We start from the raw sequence: 20,815 nt of genomic DNA, 5'->3' as shown, positions 1-20,815 counted from the left end.
TATCATGACTAATAGGTATTTATACCCTTGAGAAACTGGCATCTGGGTGAAGTCTTTCTCCCAGTCCTCTCCTGGGTAGGTACCACGTCATTGGGCAGGCTGGGCCAGCTGGGGTCTTCAGGCTCCTTGGGGGTTGTTTAACTGGCGACTGGAACAAGAGGAGACCACTTGTCTTCTAGTTATTTGGAGGCCTGTTCCGCTGAAGGACCTTTCTAGTAATCTTTGGAGGGCCTTTCCCCCTAAATCAATGGTGGCATGTGAGGAGTTAACCAACTTCCACTGAAGGTTTCCAGGCAGAAAAAGGAGTCCCTCCTTTTGGAACCACCCCATATGATCTTTTTTGAAAGCCCTCACTCTTAGCTTTAAGACTCTCACCTTCAGTATATGAAGGAGTTTCTGGCAAATTAGTCTGTGGATCTAAGGTGGCATCCCCTATTAGGTCACTGTTCTGTAATGGTGCTCTCTTAGCTGCCTGATCAGCTGTTTGGTTCCTTCGTGTTGATTCCGTGCTCCATTTTTGGCATCCTTTACAGTGGGAGACTGAAACCTCAATGAGCAGATAGACTGCCTTCAAGAGCCTAAGGATTTGATCACCATATTTGATTGGAGACCCTTGGGTGGTCAAGTGGCCTCTTTCTTTCCAAATAGCAGCATGTGCCTATAGCACCAGAAAGGCATACTTGGAGTCAGTGTAAATGGCTACTCTTTTTCCTTTTCCCAGCTCTAAATCTCAAGTCAGGGCTATGAGCTCAACTAATTGGGCTGAAGTAACTGATGGCAAAGGTTTAGCCTCTATGGTCTCAAAATTGGAGGCTACAGCATATCCAGTTCTTCTTTTTCCATCCAAGACAAAGCTGCTTCCATCAGTGTACACAATTTCCTCAGGATTGGTCAGAGGATCTTATGACAATCCCTCTAGGGGTTTTGTCCAGTGGTCCAAGGTTTCTAGGCAAGAGTGAAAGGAGGGGGAGCCTCTCTTCAGGAGGGGTAGGCAGGAGGGTAGCTGGGTTAAGAACCTCACAAGGGGATATAGTCATGCCTGGATTTTCATCTACACTACTTGATATCTGAGGATCCTTTGATTAGACATCCATAAATGGTCTCTCCCATTCAGGAGTTGTTTCACTTGGTGACTGGTAAAAATAGTTTGCCCTCAAAAGAGAGTTTTAAAGCATCTTCTATCAGGACTGCAATAGCTAAAAAATTTCAAAGGCAGGGGAAGATCTCTTTCCAATAAGGGAGTAGGACACTCAGGGACCACCAGAAACTGGTGGGAAAATATTTGTCCATTGCAGCAACAAAGAAATGCCCAGGTGAATCTTTTTGTAATTGCTTTTCCTGTAGCACCCAAAATGGTACAAGTTTTGGAGGAGAAGGCTCCAGAATAAGAGGTCAGGACAGATTAGATAGCCCCTGTTTCAACCAAGGAATTCTCGGACCTACCTGCCATATCCTGTTTCACCCTTGGCTCCAGCCCCATGATGGTTATCTGTGACAGACAGGCTAGCTGAAGTGGGCTGCTTCAGTCCTGTTGAACCATCATAAGGGAAGGCTGACACTTGACTTTGAGGCTCTTGGGTCCCAAGGGCAGAGTGCCACCCAATCTCCTAACTGATGGCATTTGTAGCAAGCCATTTTAGGAGACTTGTCACAATTTGGACACTTTGGCCCAATGTCCCACCTGTCTATAGTTGAAGTATTTGCCTCCTGCCTTGTCCTTTAAGGACTGGGTGTTTGCCATAGGGATTCCCTGGAGGGCAGTCAGCACCAGGGCAGGGCTTGTCGCTTTCCTTTTCTCCCTTTCCTGGGCTTGGCCCCTCCCTTTCCTGTTCTCTGTTATAAAAGGTATAGTGGCTGTCTGGACCTTCTCATCTAAAGAGGCAGCAGGGGCCTGCTGCTGTAGCTGTTGTAACTTTATCCTGATGTCTGATGCACATTGGGACAGGGATTTGTCCTTTAAAATCACCTGTCCCTCTTAAGAGTCTAAGTCCAGATTGGTAAACTTTGGAGGGCCTTTTTTAGCCTTTCCAGAAAGGCAGTGGTGTTCTTGTTGGGCTCTTGAGTAATTAGGCATAGTTGATTACTTTTTGCTGGGCTGCTTTTAGTCCTGCCTTTACACAGATCAGAAAATGATCCCTTTCTCAGATGTGCTCAGGGTTATTATAATTCCCATATTATGTATTGTTATAATTCCAATTAGGACCTAATGAGGGGACTGCAGTTTCTCCCACTGGGTATTTATTGCTTGACCTGTCAAGCCCCTAGCATAACTTCAGTCTTCCTTTAAGACCCCAGCATACTCAGGATCAGTAAAATTTGACTAAATATAACCATGATGTCCTTCCACGTCAAATCAAAGTGTAAGGTAATATGTTGGAATGTATCTGTATATTTGCCTGGATCATCTGCATAGCTTCCCAGGTCTTGTTTGGTCTGTCTTACTTCTAAGAGGAAGAAGGGCTTATGGACCCTGGTTGGTCCAAATTCTCCTCCAGTTTCAACTAAGGGACATACTCAAGTTGGCTTTTGTGGAGGGGGTGCTCCTGGATATGGGGGCATGTTTGAATACAAGGAAGGAGCTTCAGGCAATTCAGGAGCCATGGGAGGTGAGCCTTCATGGGGGGAGGGGGGGCTTCCTTCTCTTGGTTGTCTGTGCCTAACACCATTTGCCTAGTAGGCTCACTTTTAGGGCATACAACAATCCCATACTTAAGAGAGTTCCTTCACATCTCAGTTGGATGGAAATTTGGCCAGGGTATCTCTGTCCATTTCCCTTGTCTTTTGCAGAATAAGTCTAGCTGCAGGATCGTATTTTAATTTAAACTTCCATCCTCAGTCAAGTGTTCCTTATCCCCCCAGAGGATACCATGGCCACACAGTGGAACAAAAGAATTTTAAGCGACTTCTCCTTAAGGTTAGAGGATTGAACAGCTTCTGGTTACCAAGGATGCAATTCAAGGATGTCTGTCAGGAAGTGGATTGCTTTTTTCCCACCTGAAAGATAGTGATGACAGGGAGGAAAATAAAAAAGGAAAAAAAAAAACGTCTAGGCCTCCTTCTATTTTTATGGGTGGACTTCCTTAGGGGTGAATCTTTCTGAAACTTATCCTACCCAGTTCTGTTGCAACCTGAGAGCCAGGCTTCTCCAGTTCAGAGTGCAGGTCCCCAGGCAGGCTGAGACATGACAGCCTCCTGAAGATCAACTCCCCAGACAGGTCGAGGCATGTCGGCCTCCTGAAAATTGGGTCCCTGGGCAGGCTGAGATATGTCAACCTCCTGGAACCCCTGGACTGGCAGATCTCTGAGCAGATTGAGGCATGACAACCTCCCAGGGACCAGATCCCTAGGTAGGTTTAAGCAGATCAACCTCCTGGGACCCCAGGCTGGAGTTGGGTGTCTCCAAGATATCCAGCATGACTAGTGCTGAGTAGGATTAAGGGGTTCTAATCTTAACTCATTGCCGGTTTGTCCACCATGGATGGGAATAGATACCATGATGTAAAGCAGTACAAGCCTGTGGCCTGAGACTGGGAACCTGGGGAAATAGCCATAAGCCTTATCCTGTTATTGCTCTGAGGGAAGGTAAGTCACTTATTTCTTCCTTTAGTCCTATAAGAACAGTTTAGGGTGTTTCTAATGGTAAACATTTCATTGCTATAGACCCACTTTAGGTAATAATAAGTAATGGCAAAGGATTGGGTTATCTCGTCCTGTTAGGGGCATTAAGAATATTTTAATCATAAGCGGGATGGAGCAATGGTGCCTACAAGGGGGCAGGGTTCTGGTTGTAGGAGTTAGTAAGTGGCTTAAGAACAAATTGGTAAGAGGCAACAGACCAGATGTTCCATAAAAGTGGAGTGGAGATTTGATCTGGGGGTACATTTGTAAATTTAGGAGAAGAGTGGTAAGGGTTTGGGCCCAAACAGTCTGCAGGGCTAACTCCCAAGGTGGCAAACATTATCCCTGAAAGCCCAATTGCTCTTAAAGGGATGCCAACAGACAGACTTCTAGCAGGCATCGTGTGCCTGTCACCAGCCCTAACGAGCTCACTGAGAGATACTGTTGTTGCACATGTTGTAGGAAACACAGAAGATGAAGGCCAGAATATCTAGAGAGATTGGATATTAGACAGTATTTCCCTCCCAAGGGCCAGCTATTTTCTGCTTTTCCCTCCAGGAGACTGTAGAGGCAACACTGTGGGCCATTATGGGGCTCAGGAAAAGAGCATGAAACAGGAGTGAAGGGAGTGGGGTACAACCTTTGAAAGAATGACATAGCCCTAACATAAGCTGATTACAATCAAATGGGTCCAAGATGACACACAAGTCAAATTTAACTAAACCTTCCTTCTCAATCTGCAAGCTAAATGACACACCCTGAGGTATCAGGACTGTTCCAAGGCATTGTCAAAAGACTGAGGAGTGGGTGGTTCCCCAATTTTTGGAATGATCCTCCTACTCATTAGCATATGAAATAACCCAGCTCAGGAAAACTAACCACACCCTGTTGCCTGGCCACTGCACTGGAACTTGCCCTCTGCGAAGGCCCACACCCTGTGAAGTGCACTCTTCTCTAAATCCAAGCAAATCCACCTCTTACCTATCGCTGTGTCTCTCACTGACTTTTTTTTTGCAATGAGACATCAAGAGTCTCAACTCATTAGGTCCTAAGACCAGGCACTGTGCATTTTGGCTAGGCTCAAATCCCAGTCAGATGTGATTGATTGACTAAGCATAGCACAGAGTCCCTGCCATGTGGATTTGAGTCCCAATCTTAGGTAATCAGTTTCAAGCACAAACTTTAGAAATAGATGATGACCTGCCCAGTACTTTGTAAACAGTTGCATAGATGGAGAGCGGAGCTGAAGGACAGGAGGAAAAAACAGTGGGAAAATCGTGATGAGAAATCCCCTTCATAACCTAGTGTAAAATTTGCTAAATACTTGACCTGTGCTCACAGTTTTAATTGTACTGATCCTAGGCACAAAGCAGGTTAAGGACAGAAGAACCCCCACTTGCTTGGGCAACAGCTACTAAGTAGCCCTGCCAGAGTCCCTCAGTTGCACAAACTGCTGCTCGCTTGTTTGCAAGGGGTTCGAAGAAACAAGAAATGAGAGATTGTAAAGGAATTAGTGTGGTGACCCAGGACAAAAGAGCAGATAAAACCAAGGAGGATCTTGGAATGCAGGAATGGAAAAACCAGACGCTTATCATCCTTCCCTCCCCCATGTTGTAACTATTAACAGATTTCAGGTTCTCCTGAGCAGTATAACCTGTTTCCCCTCCTACCCCATAGGGAGAAGATATTTGCCTTGCTCTTCCCCACCCCCCACCCAGTATATGTGCCTCATCCAATCAGCAAATGACCCACAAGACCCCTATCCTTGTACCCTGGGTATAAAAGTGGACTAAGGACCCCTGTTCAACGTTGATTCTCCCTTGAGCTGGCCCACTCTTCTAACAGTGTCTCCCACTCTAATAAGCTTTATTCTCCTCTCATTCTGCCTCACGTCTGGTAATTCTTTTCCGACCCACACCCAGACCACAACATTAAGATTTTGTTAGCCATGTGTCCTTCCAGCCATAAGATCGAGGACCTCCTGCTTTAATCCCTTAGCGGGGTCTTTCAAAATCTGAGACTGAGCCACGTGAGCTTTCTGCCAAGTTTGTTTTTGCTGTCCTGGTTTCCTGCACACTGGGCTCCTGTCAGTTCCACTGTGCTGGGTTTTCTTTGCGTTCAACTTCCACCATGGGAAGTTGGGCTTCTGCTGTGCGGGGGCCAGACCGAGGTTGTTTCAGCCAGGTTAAATCTGAGAAACAGCAGATGTCAGGGGAGTGTGCAATTTCCTTGGTTCTGTCTCACCGCAGCAAAAATTTGAAGCAACGATGGACCAGTGTTAGAGCTCAGTATTACAGCTCAGTTACAGCTCAGTTTTATTTGGCAAGCAATGGAAAATACATCCTCAAAGTGTGAGGGCAGACATGAGGGCAAGCCCACCCAAAAGAAGCAAAGAGAAAAGAAGAGAAGCCAGAGGCTCAATTTTGGCTCCTTTTTTAATGTGTTTTTTCTCCTCCCCCAGAGCCTGCCCTATGTAAATTGGCCTAGCCAGGAGGGCTGTTTGCTTCACCTGAGGTTCTCAATCCGGTCCTCAGACCTTCCTTTGACCTATTTTCATGGACTTTTTCCTTTCTTTGTCTTTTAGCCATTGCTATTTCGGACTCCTTTTTCCTACTCTTAACTACTTAACAGGAGATTAAGTATAACTTATAACATCCATACTATCTCACATTATTTTTTTGTTACCTATTATTGTGCTTTGGAAGTTGATTTAAAAAAAAGCCAATAATGTTATTGAGAGCTAAAATAGTTTAATAAATAGTTGAATCAACTTAAAAATAGACTTACAAGTATTTAAAGATGTTCTTCTTATCCTAAATATATGTAATCCCTATGAACAACGTCTAGATAACAAAGAGATTTGTGTAGACAGGGATGGTATATTGATTATCTTTGTATTCCCAAAAGTTAGCCAGTTCTGTTTACATAATAGACATTCAGTATGTGTGAGGTCAGCTGAGTTGAAAAGCCACATGTGCACATATTGATGCACAACAGATGCCTTTAAAACATGAGATAGTTCAGAAACAAATTTAAACTTAGTCTGTGTGCTTTATGGCTATAGATTTTGTGTTTTTCTTTTCTTTCTTTCTTTCTTTTTTTTAATGTTCTACAATTTTTTACATGAAAAGTTTGAGGATTTAAATTTAAATCTTTACTCCATGGCTATTCCTCAAAATCAGACTGAACTGCTAAACTTTTAGCAGTGTGTGCTCTGCTTCCTGAGTAGTTTGTAAAGAATGGATATTCTAAGGCCATCCAAATTCCATTAAGTTAAGGAGAGGCCCAGAAATCTGCCCTTGAGTCAAATGCCCCCAGGTTATTATTTCACTGTTAAATAAACACTGTTAGAGGATTAGCAGTGTCAGCTCCCTTAGATGGGGATCTGAGCATTCTCTTGACATGGATCTTAGTCATAGCAACTAACATCTATGTGGAGCTGTAGGACAGTTTACTACAATTTAAATACATTATCCATAGATAAGAGATTTTTCATTAATAGCAAAGACATATTTCTTTCATCTTTTCAGGTTAATCATAGCTAATATTCTACAGCTATAAGAAACAGGAATCTGTTTATAAGTAATCCATATCAGAAAGTGATATAAGAATCATATGGTAATAAGCAAGCCTCAAAATAAATAAATAAATAAGCTCTTCCTAGTATTTTGTGACTTAGAAGGTGAGTAACTCAACTGGTATTAGTTAAATAAAATCCTATGTTTTCAGAGCCCTGAACTTCATTAACACATTAACTGAGGTTCTACAAAGTTTACAGCCTTTCTTCTTCACTAGGAGGCACTTTGAATTTGCCTACAATTCTCCAGGGATATAAAGTTTAGTTATGCATAATATGCAGGCTTGTCCTGGGATATTTGAATCTCACTTTCTAGCAAATTTAGTTAATTCATTTTAACAGTAAGGAAGACAAGGCTTCTCTTAGCTTTTTTTTTTATACCGCTCTTTCTATCAAACTAAGATATAGATGAAAGAACTTGATAAAACCTTTACTCTGTTTAAGTTTCATGGCAGATTTTTCTTTTGTTTTATCACTGGAAAATGAGCAGAATTCATATATTTCTCTATGTTCTCTTTATGCCAACATACAATGTTGTTCTGACCCATTATATCTACTCTCTTGGTTATATTTCACAGTCTCAGTATATTTGCTATAATTAACTATAAAGGTTTCAGCAAATCCTCTGAAATTTCTTAAGTGAACAGCAGCAACAATACATAGCAAATGCTTGGAATCTTTGGATCAGAATGCTTGGATCAGAATCTCCGAAGAAGTTTTCTCTTGTAGCAGGCTTGCCAACCTATCCAATAAAATAGATATCTAAATCATTTTTTCTTGTAAGTACATTTAAATTTTAAGGAATACTATTGAAACTGAAAAATGTGTTTTGGGAGGCTCCAAGCAACTCCAGTTCTTTATGTTTCAGAGCAGAAAGTATTAAGCAAGAGGGTCATTGATAAGATGCAAGAATAGGACTCTTGTGAGGTTTATAAGCAGGTGGGCATGACGGTGTTGCACTGAGAACTTAGTGGGCTACTGTCTTATAATCAAAGGAGAGGTGGGGAGGAAGAAAAGACCACCTTTTTCCTCATTCTTGTGTAGACATCAAGCTCCCAACATCAGCTCCTCCTCCACATCAGGCAAGGGAGGGAGTTTTTTTATCCCTACATGGTCAAATGAGAACTGTCATGGCACAATAGAAATGAGTAAAAAAGGGGTAACATACTAAAATATAATAAATTATCTCAGGTTTCAGTATAACATCATCTTTTCCTTATATTTTTGTTTTTAGTGTGTGCAGAAAAGCTTGTCCTAGGAATCATTAACTTACTGATCTTACTGAGAAGGGTGTGGGTTTTACTCCACTACTGTTTTATTGTTTCGGGCCATGTCTCATGCTTACATTGTATGGTTTTGTTGCTAAGCAAGCCTGCTTGATTTTGTAGTTAAGCAAAATCACTATTTTCCTGAGTGATCATTAGCTTACAGGATTTTTTTTTTTTTTTTGCTTAAAATTCCCTAGTGGAATTAACTATTTAATCATCTATTTGGTCCTTTTCCTCTGTCCCAGTCACTTCTATTTGTAGACATGTATTTTTCTCAAAGAACAAACAAAAAAAGATAAAGCAAAATAAATTTATTTTGAAATGTGGGTATATTAAGTAAATTTTGACTGTTCTAGTTAATAAGGTTGTAGTTTAGTAAAATAATTTGTCCTACTCATCTTAGTGAAACAGACATATGTCTACCCTGAAGTAAGATCATATGTGGTATCTCTCTTATTCATTAAAAACAAAAAAAAACCTGCTCATATGCTCTTAATAGCTGTCACTTTTGCTTTCTTTTATCTCATAGATCTGTACTTAGAAATTGCTCTTGAAAACTTATTATACTTATGTATTTTAAAATTAGTCTAAATTTTTTGCCTCAAAATGTGTTATTTTGTAGTCATATATGAATTAATCTGTTTATAGAGACAAAAGTTTACAGAGAATATAATTTAATTTTAGTATAAATGAAATTATTCTCAAATTAAGCATTTTATTTTTCAGAGAATTAATGAATACAAAGCTGGCATGTGTAATGGAAGAGGGAATTAAAATTTGTTACTTTTTTCAATATTATCCAAATACTTGTTTTCATCATGCCTTTTACTCTACTTTTGCCTTTCTGTCTTACATGTTTGTTTGGTTTTATGTATGAACACAATCATAGAAATCAGAGAAAACTGGACATAAGTTCAGACTTGATATTAATTAGTTGTTTCACTTTGAGCTATCTATTTAACTTCTCTGGGACTCATTTCTCTCTTCTATACAGTAGGAAAAATAATAATACATCTCTTACAGCATTGTGATAAAGTACTTAGAATTTGACAGATACTAAATAAATTTTAGCTCTAAGATTACGTTTTCAATTGATTTTCAGTATGGCAAGACTATACCTAATTCAAAGTGATGAATATAAAGCCTATGTTTTATCTGTTTGATTTCAGTTGTCCTGTTAATAATCTCTGGCAATGAAAACTTTTCTCAAATGACACTAGGATAAGTTGCCATCATATTCTTTTTCCTTTATATTGTTATTCTCAGCCATCAAGATGGCCGGGAAGTGTCAATGATTATCACACCTAATTCTGTTTATTCTTATACTTCTTGCACCCTCCTAGAGAAGTGTTTAGACCTGTGTCTCCTCTAGAGTTACTCTCCCACACACAAACACACATCAGTCTACCCGTCCATGTAGGACTCTGTCTACATAGATACATGACATATTCTTTATATTTCAGTGCTCCTCAGACTGTGTTTGAATAAGATACATAAACTTAGACAGAATTAAATATACATTGAAGGTATTTGGTATCCTTTGTACTGTGAAAGAAAAGCAAAATATGCTAGTATTTACTATAGATTATTTTTTGGAAATATAAATACATTACTCTTTTTTTCCCTATAGACACTTATGAAAGAGACCTATATTCCTTGGTACAATTTAATTTTAATAAGGTATGTATTCATTACAGATCATTTATATGCAATTGTGTTAAATAATATTTGAAATTTTATGCCATGTTTTGTATTTACATACTATATATGTTATATAATATACCTCTTTTCAAATATATGAATACACAATCTGTATACTATGAAATATTGATACATTTTGGTTAACAGATATATGTTTTTTAAATATTTAATGGGGCTTCCCTGGTGGCTCAGTGATGAAGAATCCATTTGCCAATGCAGGAGACATGGTTCAATCCCTAGGTTGGGAAGATCCCCTGGAGGAGGGCATGGCAACCCACTCCAGTATTATTGCCTGGAAAATCACATGGACAGAGGAGCCTGGCAGGCTACAGTCCATAAGGTCGCAGAGTCAGACATGACTTACCAACTAAACAACACCAACAAAAGATTTAATTGCTTTTACTAGATGAAGCGTTCAAATGATTTCTTTTTCTTTGTCTTCATAGACCATCTTGACAAGCACTATACTGAGAAATGGTTACATAAACAGAAATGAAATGAGGCTTGGATATATCCACATATGGGGGAAAGAAAAGATGCGTGTTAGTGAGGTTACTCTCATACATAACGGAAATAAAGAGTCTGTTAATTTTACTGAAGACCCAAACCTGGAGGTAATTGACAGAAGAAAATGTTTCTTTTGAAATGGAACTATTCAAAATATCTATGTGAACCTCTTACATTTCTTATACCTAAATATATATATACATGTATATAACTATTACTGTCCTTATTTATTTATTTTCATTAAACTTTCATACCTATTTCTATATTATCATCCTTGGTAACTTGTCATATAAATCAACCTAATGGAATCTATTTTATAATTGTTCTGACATAATCAAAGCAAAATTAACATTAAATCTCTAAATTATTTTCAGTCCTTTTTGGTAAAGTACCTCAAAACCTAATACTTATTCTAAAACAAAATGCTCACATTTGAACATTTAATATGTCTTGGATAAAATATACTTGAAAGCTCTTTCAAAATGAATAGAATTATCTATTAGCATCTACAAATAATATGACATATAGCACAAGGATATGATTCAAACATTAAATAAGGAGTCAGGATTCTTATGTTAAACTCCCTTTGCTGCTAGTAATGAACTTTTTACTTTGAGTAAATAATTCCAGTGCTTCTTTTTCTTTCTTATTAAATAAGAATATGCACGTAAACAATCTCTTAAACTGTTTCTCATCCTAAATTCTACAAAAATAGATTTCAAAGAACATGTATTTAAGAATCCATGAATTGTTTTGTTTGATCCAAGTTCAAAGCTACATCTATACTGCTAAAACTTTGAGTGTGTGTACACATACCTGTTTTGTGTTTAAAGCTGAATGAAAACAACGGGCTTTTTAATCAACTGACCACTTTACTAAAAATAATTTACAAAACAGCTAGCTGTTTGGCTGACTACAACTGAAAAAGAAAATACTTGTGTCATGGACACATTTTTAAGTTTGCATAAATTTTACAAGATGAGAAAATTGAACAGTACCTGAAAAGTCATTTCATCCTGTTGAAATTTAACATCTATCCTATTATTACTGCTATCCTATAGGCAATCAGAATTTCCCTTTTCATATATAACTAAGTCTTAATGACTACTTTGACATTAAATTTTTTTAAACTCTATTGAGTTTGAGAAATTAGAGTTCTATGTATTTTGTGTCCACCTATGGTAAAATAAAAGTTGATAACAGCACCTCACCCCCATTTTTTCTCCTTAAAATTTTACTGGTTTATAAAATTCTAAAGTATGGGAATCAGTGATTTAGCCCAGTGAGATTAAAGAATGATGGTTTCTCTTATTTATTTTCTTGTTCTTTATTTACTACTACTATGGTGAAAAATAAATCTCACAACTTTTATTGTAAAACTAAATACAGTCAGTTAAGCAATGTCAAATACGATATTTTAACATAGCAAGTATTATTTCAAGTTAGTTTTGACCAAATACTTGACATTAAAAAAAATCACTATTTATAAAGAAAAGTTCATTCCACTGCTTTCAAACATTCACAAAGAATTTTAAATAATAAGAATAATTTTTAATATTTTATAATCTCAATGATTCTGAAAGAAGATGTTAACTTTACTAAAAAATGGAGCAATCCCTTCTAAGTGCATTTAAATAAAACAAATATTTATGAACACCTGTTTTCTAAGGTTTCATAAATATATGGGAAAAGGAAGGAGTGGTCACTTTCTTTCTCTATCTTGGTGACCCTTGCCCATGGGTGTGGGAATTACATACGAAAGATGATTTAATTACTGTATCAGTGCAATTTTAAAAATATTTACCTAGCAACAATTACACCTAGTTGCCATCTGTGCAGTTATTAAGAGCTATGAGATGCATGGGTTGTTCTTCACATTTGATATAAAAGAATTTTGTTAGGTTTTGGTATAAGATGGATCAGTTTCAAATCTGGCTGTTAGATACTAAGAACATTATTTACTTTTTACGTTTTAAACTCTTCTACTATAAAGTGTGGGAAATTCTAACGTGCTTTAATAAAGAATAAATTGTATAATGTCCCTACATGCATTCTTGCTATTTGGTTAGCATTAAAGGAGTGCTTGGGACTTCCCTGTTGGCTGAGATGGTGAAAGCATCTGCCTACAATGCGGGAGACCTGGGTTCAATCCCTGGGTCAGGAAGATCCCCTAGAGAAGGAAATGGCAACCCACCCCAGTATTCTTGTCTGGAAAATCCCATGGACAGAGGAGCCTGGTAGACTACAGTCCATTCGGTTGCAAATCGGACATGTGCAAATCGGACACAACTGAGCGACTTCACTTCAAAGAAGTGCTCATTTTCTTCTTCTTCTCTTGCATATTTGATGATTGAATCCAACTCTCTGAGCTAAAGGCACTGAGAGTCATGTGAGTGTATCAGAGCAATGGAAAAGTCTAGTGAGTTCATTATATTACAGATGATTATTTAAGTACAGCTGCTTCAGTAGTCACCCCCCTACTTAGTCCCTATATGGTCTGATAGAGATTCTCTCCAGTGAAAGAAAGTAACATACATGTAATGAAATCATTGGCAATAAATTCAGCATAAAGCCCTTTGAGACTGATGTAAAAGAAAGCATATTACTAAAATCTAAATTCTGTGTGTAGATGACCGGATAATATTTGAGGGCAGAAAGCATAGAGGTATATGTAGTGCAATTATAATTTAGTATTTCAGAGTCATAAAGAGAAAAGTAGTAGAAATAAGAATAACTGGTAAATAGTCTGTCTCAGTTTCTGATTGTGTTTTGACAGCTATTCTCCCTCTTTGAGACTTATTTTCATCATCTGTATAATGGGTGGGTTGGCAGGAAGTACTAATGAAATGGTTGCAAACTCTCTGAAGTAAAAATTCATCAAAATGGGAAAGAAAAACAAGCTATAATGTGTTTACTTATAGAGCATTTATTTATGGAGTTAGTTTTTGTTGGAAAAAAAACACAGTTCTGATTAAACAATTAATTACTGTCTTTGTTTTTTTCTTTTTTAAGATATTAAATATTGATCTAACAGGGAATAATGTTACTCTAGATGAACCAATAGAAGTCAACTGGTCATGAAGATCACCATCAGTCCGAGTTGTCAAAGAGAAATTAACATCTGGATTTAAGTTTCACCACAATACTTATAATTTACCCACTTCACTTGTTTCTTATATTGTGTAAAGTATGATTTTAAAAACATCTATCTAAAGTTATTGCAGAGTGTTCATCAATGTTAATACTAATTTTATAATATTAATATGGCCTAGTTTCAGTTTTTAAATATATTTAGTAGAATTTAATGGTTCCAGTTGCTTTTACTAAGTATCAACTGAAAGTGAAATCTAATTACTAAATACATATGTCTGTAACTAGGATATAGTTAAAACAGGTGATTTTTGAATTAAGCAAAAATTTTGTAATTTTATATGACATTTTCTTCAATGTTTAATAGATATAAGTTACATACCACCAATTGTCATCAGATTTAATTATTTCTTACTTTGTACATTTAATTAGAAAACAAAAAATAAAATGTATATAAATATAATTAATGTACATTTTTCTTTACTTTCCAAAAGAAAAGGAAATTGTCTTAGTTTGGGTTGCTCTAAGAATTTACCATAGATTGTGTGGCTTAAAGAATAAAAATATATTTGTCACAGTTCTGGGAAGTTTGAGATCAAGGCACCAGCAGATTTGGTGTCTGGTGAGGGCCCTCTTTCTTCTTTGCAGACAGCCAGTTTCTTCTTGTGTCCCCACATAGCAGAAAGCAAAGAGAAAGGATCTGAGCTCACTGACATCTCTTCTTGTAGGACATTATTTCCATTAATGAGGGCTCTACTCACATGACTGTATACGTCCCAAAGGCGCAATCTCCAGATACCAACTTGTCAGAAATTAGGGATTCAGCATATGAATTTGGGGGAGGGGGACACAAGCTTCAGGCCGTAGCAGAAATCCAGATTTCTTCCTCTAGCTTTCCTTTATGGATAGGAGATAAAAACATTACTATCTATTTATCTAATTAGCTGAATAAATTACCTTAGCTCATTCATTCTGGTTGAATGATTCTCTAAGTCATGATTTAAAATAATATTCATTAGTATTGGAAATGACCCTGATGCTGGGAGGGATTGGGGGCAGGAGGAGAAGGGGACAACAGAGGATGAGATGGCTGGATGGCATCACCGACTCGATGGACATGAGTTTGAGTGAACTCTGGGAGTTGGTGATGGACAGGGAGGCCTGGCATGCTGCGATTCATGGGGTCGCAAAGAGTTGGACATGACTAAGCGACTGAACTGAACTGAAATGAACTGGTATTTTTTAACACTTAGGTTTCTTTGAATCTACTTAACCAACTAATATCTGGAACAATATAATTTTTCCTAATTAAAAAATTTTGAATGTTGTTATAATTGAAATATTTAAGATAATTCATAACTCAGAATCGTTTGGTCACACGTTCAGTTTTGTCTAACTCTTTGCAACCCCATGGACGGTAGCCCACCAGGCTCCTCTGTCCATGGAATTTTTCAGGCAATACTGGAGTGGGTTGCCATTTCCTACTCCAGGAGATCTTCCCGACCCAGGGATTGAATCCACATCTCTTGTGTCTCCTGATTTGGCAGGTGGATTCTTTACCACTGAGCCACCAAGGAAGCCCCCTTGTTACACTCGATGTTAGCCAAAAGGCTCAGAATACAAGGATGCCATAATGATAATGATGGCTATAATCCAAAACACAGGAAATATGTGTTGGAGAGGATGTTGATAAAAGGAAACTTTGATAGACTGTTGGTTAGTGGGTGATAAATTAGAAAGAAGTACATAAATATGATTTTGAATAAATGTAAAGAAAGTGGCTTTTTTATTACATAGATTTGAGAAAGTCATTCTAGATGAGAAGAAATACACGATTAAGGGAGGAGCAAGCTAACTAGTACCAAGATCTCTGCAGGGAACAAAATATACTTATATATTTAGTCTAACTGAAGTTAATATTTTTATTAAGTTACATCAAAGGTGTGAGAGCAACTGCACATTACATACTGAGGACTCTCCCTGGGAGATCTTCTGGTTCAACTAGGTAGGAAATGTTGAGACATCTTTTGAGCAGTTGAAAGATTGCAGAGGAGATTGTGGTGTTTTTATCTTTTGTCACTACAAATTTTATGAATACAAGTTCCAAAATTGATACAGTTTGCATAATATTAGGGGAAATGAAACATTATGTTACTACCCTATATATGCTTTACTTTTCCAGATGACAACTCTTAGACTCCAGAGCTTGAATGTAGTCACAAACTAATCAAAAAACAAATCTCACAGTCTCTCTTGAAAGCATGTATTGTATCTTATGGTTCAGTTCATTTTAGTTCAGTCCGACTGTTTGCGACCCCATGAATCGCAGCATGCCAGGCCTCCCTATCCATCACCAACTCCCAGAGTCCACTCAAACTCATGTCCATCGAGTCGGTGATGCCATCCAGCCATCTCATCCTCTGTCGTCCCCTTCTCCTCCTGCCCCCAACCCCTCCCAGCATCAGGGTCTTTTCCAATGAATCAACTCTTTGCATGAGGTGGCCAAAATATTGGAGTTTCAGCTTCAGCATCAGTCCTTCCAATGAACACCCTGAGTACTATAGGTTGCAGTTGTCCAAAAGAAATCTTTTTCTCTTCTCAAAATTTAAATATTTCTCTTCTTATAATTTCTTTAAATGAGATTGTTGGAGAAATTATTTGAAGTTTATTCTTTCATAAAATTCATTTTCTTCTGCTTCTTGTCTATTTGTATAACTCCTTGTTATATTTTTAGGTATTCCAGTAATTCTGGAAATTATCTGAATAGGTGGATGTAAGTTTATTTCCTTTCAAACTTGACATATCATATAGGATTTGAAATGATCAGCCATTTTATCAAATAATTATTTCCTTAATTACCCAGGTCTTCCACATTTTGTTCCTGATGTATGTTACTGCCATATCTGACTAAGCTTTTTCTCTTATAATATATGTAATTCATTTCTTAACATCCTTTTAGTAAACATTTTAAAGATGTTTGATATAATTTTGTGTTTACTATGGATATGAAAATTGCTTCACTTTTTATATGAATATTAATTATATGTAGTGACCACATGTCATTTTATTTTAAAATGAGATTACAATGAAATGCGTTAATTGGAAAAAAAATCTATTACTTTATTTTAGTCCTTTCATCACTGTGGACTTTATAACATCATCAACTAATATTTCATTTCTCAGCACTGAGTTTGGGAAAAAATTACAGCTCATGTAGGTGACATCCTTACTTGAAACATCTGATATATTATGATATAATATTCAAAGAAGTCACAGTGAGAAATTATAATATAATAATATAATATAAATAAAAATATAATATAATATAATAATTGAGAAAAATAATTATCTAGAAGTACAGTAAGATTAAATAGCATTGAATCAAAACATGTACTCTTAAATTTCATCTGATGTGATAGTTGAAATGTGAAAGCTACTATCAATACACAGATGTTATGGTAAGATAAATTTTAAGAAATTGGAAGTAAGATGTCTCTCAAATCAACATGCAATGGTTCAGAGCAGAAATACGTAAATTAACTTTAGAGGCATTCCATATCCCTCAAAGGCTCGCTACATCCTTTTCCCTTCATAGGTATTTACTCTACCTCCTACTCATTCTCTTGGCCATTTCAGATTCACAGTCAGCAAATGACCAGATCCTTCCACTACTCAGAATATTCCCTCTGCACATTTTGTTATCCTTAGTGGAAGCTTGACTGATCCCCCATGGCCCTGCTTCTCTGTTGCTTTATTGCTTCAACCTTCAGCAATCTGAACCTCCGGGACAGATCTCCATGCAGGCTTCACACCTGTGTATGCAACTCTTTTCAGTAGTTCTTCGGACATCTCACAAGCCCAGCAAATGTGAACTTTTCATATCTGAATTCACAATCTTCCCCAACTTCTCAACTCCACTTTAACTGCCAGACTAGCTCTTCATCCACTCCTTTTCACTTCAGGAAATGGCCCCACCATTCACCCAGTATCTCATGCCAAAATTAGGAGGTCATCTTTGACAGTGATTTCTTCTTTATACCCCAGAACTAATATGTCCCCAAATTCTGTGGATTCTAGGTCCTAAATTTTTCTTTCAACTCTTTATCTCTCTAGCTCCTGACACAGTACAAGTCATTTTTATGGCTCATCTGGAATACCATAATAGCCCATTAATTGCTCTATCTTCCTCAGTTTCCTCAATTCTTGCCACCCCCCCCCCCCCACCCCAGCCATTCTCTTTACAAAAGCCAACATGTTTAATAAAACAAACAAAATTACATTGCCATCATGCTTGCTCATCAATGGCTTCCCTTTTCTCTTAGGGTGGAAATAAAGCCTTCACCATGAGCCTTCCTGATATGGTATAGTTCTGGTTCTCCATACTCACCTGGTGTCACACTATCCTTCACTTTCCCTGCTTCAATTATACTTATCTTCTTTGTGTTCCTAGAAATGCTATGCTTCTTCCAACTTGAGACATTTGAACATACTCTTCTTTATGGACACTCCCCTCCCCGCCTCATGGGGCATGATATGCAGTATCTCCATGGGGTAAGAAACGACAACCCACTCGAGTATTCATACCACTAAAAATTCCATGCACAGAAAAGTCTGGCAGGCTACAGTCTATGGGGACACAAAGAGTCAGACACAACTGAGGTACAACATGGGTGGGCATGCGTATTTCAGCTCCCTGTCCAGGGAACAAACGCAAGACCCCTACAGTGGAGTCTTAACCACTGGACCACCAGGGAAGTCCCTCTATGGGCACTTCTTGTTCTCTATGTGTAATAGCACATCTGATTCCCTCACTTCTTTTAGGTGTCTGACAGTGGTTGCCTTCTCAATGAGGTCATCCCTGACCACACTGCGTTACTTCCTACCCCCCTTCAATGGTTCATCTTTAGCACTTTTTACCGTAAAACATACTATAATGTTTATTCGTGTATTTGTCTACCTGCTTGTCTACCTGCCCCCAGAATGTAAGCTCTTTGATGCCCAATGCCTAGAAAAGCACCTGCTAATGAATAGATAATGAATATTTTTGGAGAAAATAATTCACCTTCTTTAACTCTCCTGACAACACAACATTTAAATAATTGTCTCTATTTTTTTTTTTAATGGGGAATCTGACAGTGAAGATCAGCCAGCATGCAAGTGGCAGAACAGTGATTTGAATATCAGCTATTTTGGCTGCAAGGTATTCTGGTTTGGTACTCTCGCATGCATTTGCTTGAATCAGGAGTGGCAGAAAAGAAAGTGTTTCCTCTAAAAGAATGGTTACTATTTTACATAGACATTCATTATTTTGATTTTAAATAATGTCTTTTATAAAGAAACAGCAATCAGTATTATTTACCTTGGCACTAATGGGTTTCTGCATATAATTAGACATGTCTGTGGTAAAATTTAGCTGACCCAAGGAGCATTCTCACCCTCTGAAACATCAAAACAAAGAAAACATTTGCATTTGATATGCTGAAAATATGGATACTTCCTTTTTCAGTTCAATACATTCTAATAGGTGTAAATTGGTTTAAAACAGAATTCAGAAATGTGTTTTTTCTCTTTAAATACTGTTAATTATTAAAATAGACATTTTCTTAATAGAAACACAAATTTCCTTGCTAGGAACAATGCTATGAAATGAAAACTTTGGAAACTACCTCCTACATTCAGTATTTACAATATTGAAGTCCCCTCAAAACACTGCCACAGCTATCTTCACAACAATTACTATAGCAAATATATTTTTTGGGGGGAAAAATTGGCATATTTGCTCAAATAAGATCATAGAAATCAGATAGTAATCAGAGAGAGGAAAACAATAGATGGGAAAGACTAGAGATCACTTCAAGAAAATTAGAGATACCAAGGGAACATTTCATGCAAAGAATAAAGGGCTCAATAAAGGGCTCAATAAAGGACAGAAATGGTATGGACCTAACAGAAGCAGAAGATATTAAGAAGAGGTGGCAAGAATACACAGAAGAACTGTACAAAAAAGATCTTCATGACCCAGATATTCACGATGGTGTGCTCACTCACCTAGAGCCAGACATCCTGGAATGTGAAGTCAAGTGGGCCTTAGAAAGCATCACTATGAACAAAGCGAGTGGAGGTGATGGAATTCCAGTTGAGTTATTTCAAATCCTGAAAGATGATGCTGTGAAAGTGCTGTACTCGATATGCCAGCAAATTTGGGAAACTCAGCAGTGGCCACAGGACTGGAAAAGGTCAGTTTTCACTCCAATCCCAAAGAAAGGCAATTCCAAAGAAAGCTCAAACTACTGCACAATTGCACTCATATCACAAGCTAGCAAAGTAATGCTCAAAATTCTCCAAGCCAAACTTTAACAATATGTGAACCGTGAAATTCCAGATGTTCAAGCTGGTTTTAGAAAAGGCAGAGGAACCAGAGATCAAAATGCCAACATCTGCTCTATCACTGAAAAAGCAAGAGAGTTCCAGAAAAACATCTATTTATACTTTATTGACTACACCAAAGCCTTTGACTGTGTGGATCAAAATAAACTGTGGAAAATTCTGAAAGAGATGGGAATACCAGACCACCTGACCTGCCTCTTGAGAAACCTGTATACAGGTCAGGAGGCAACAGTTAGAACTGGACATGGAACAACAGACTGATTCCAAATAGGAAAAGGGGTACATCATGGTTGTCTATTGTCACCCTGCTTCTTTAACTTATATACAGAGTACATCACAAGAAACGCTGTGCTGGATGAAGCACAAGCTGGAATCAAGATTGCTGGGAGAAATATCAATAATTTCACATAGGAAAATGACATCACTCTTATGGCAGAAATTGAAGAAAAACTAAAAAGCGTCTTGATGAAAGTGAAAGAGGAGAGTGAAAAAATAGGTTTAAAGCTCAACATTCAGAAAACTAATATCATTGCATCCAGTCCCATCACTTCATGGCAAATAGATGCGGAAACAGTGGAAACAGTGGCTGACTTTATTTTGGGGGGCTCCAAAATCACTGCAGATGGTGACTGCAAGCCATGAAATTAAAAGACACTTACTCCTTGGA

At 37.8% G+C, this 20,815-nt stretch overlaps 1 protein-coding gene across 2 annotated transcripts in view; it reads left to right on the top strand.

Moving 5' to 3' along the window:
• Window positions 1-14,178, top strand: part of SI (sucrase-isomaltase) — a 111,786-nt gene extending 97,608 nt beyond the window's left edge. For both annotated transcript variants that reach the window (XM_061168259.1, XM_061168260.1), the window contains 3 exons: window positions 10,094-10,143; window positions 10,611-10,778; window positions 13,684-14,178. In XM_061168259.1, the coding sequence (XP_061024242.1) occupies window positions 10,094-10,143; window positions 10,611-10,778; window positions 13,684-13,752 (287 nt within the window). In that variant the 3' untranslated portion in view covers window positions 13,753-14,178. The remainder of the gene's footprint in view (window positions 1-10,093; window positions 10,144-10,610; window positions 10,779-13,683) is intronic.
• The last annotated feature ends 6,637 nt before the right edge of the window (window positions 14,179-20,815 follow it).

The sequence above is a fragment of the Dama dama genome, chromosome 19 (assembly GCF_033118175.1).
Source record: "Dama dama isolate Ldn47 chromosome 19, ASM3311817v1, whole genome shotgun sequence".
NCBI classification, from domain to species: Eukaryota; Metazoa; Chordata; class Mammalia; order Artiodactyla; family Cervidae; genus Dama; species Dama dama.
Note: the sequence above shows the minus strand (reverse complement) of the source record. Positions and strands in the feature narration are given on the sequence as shown.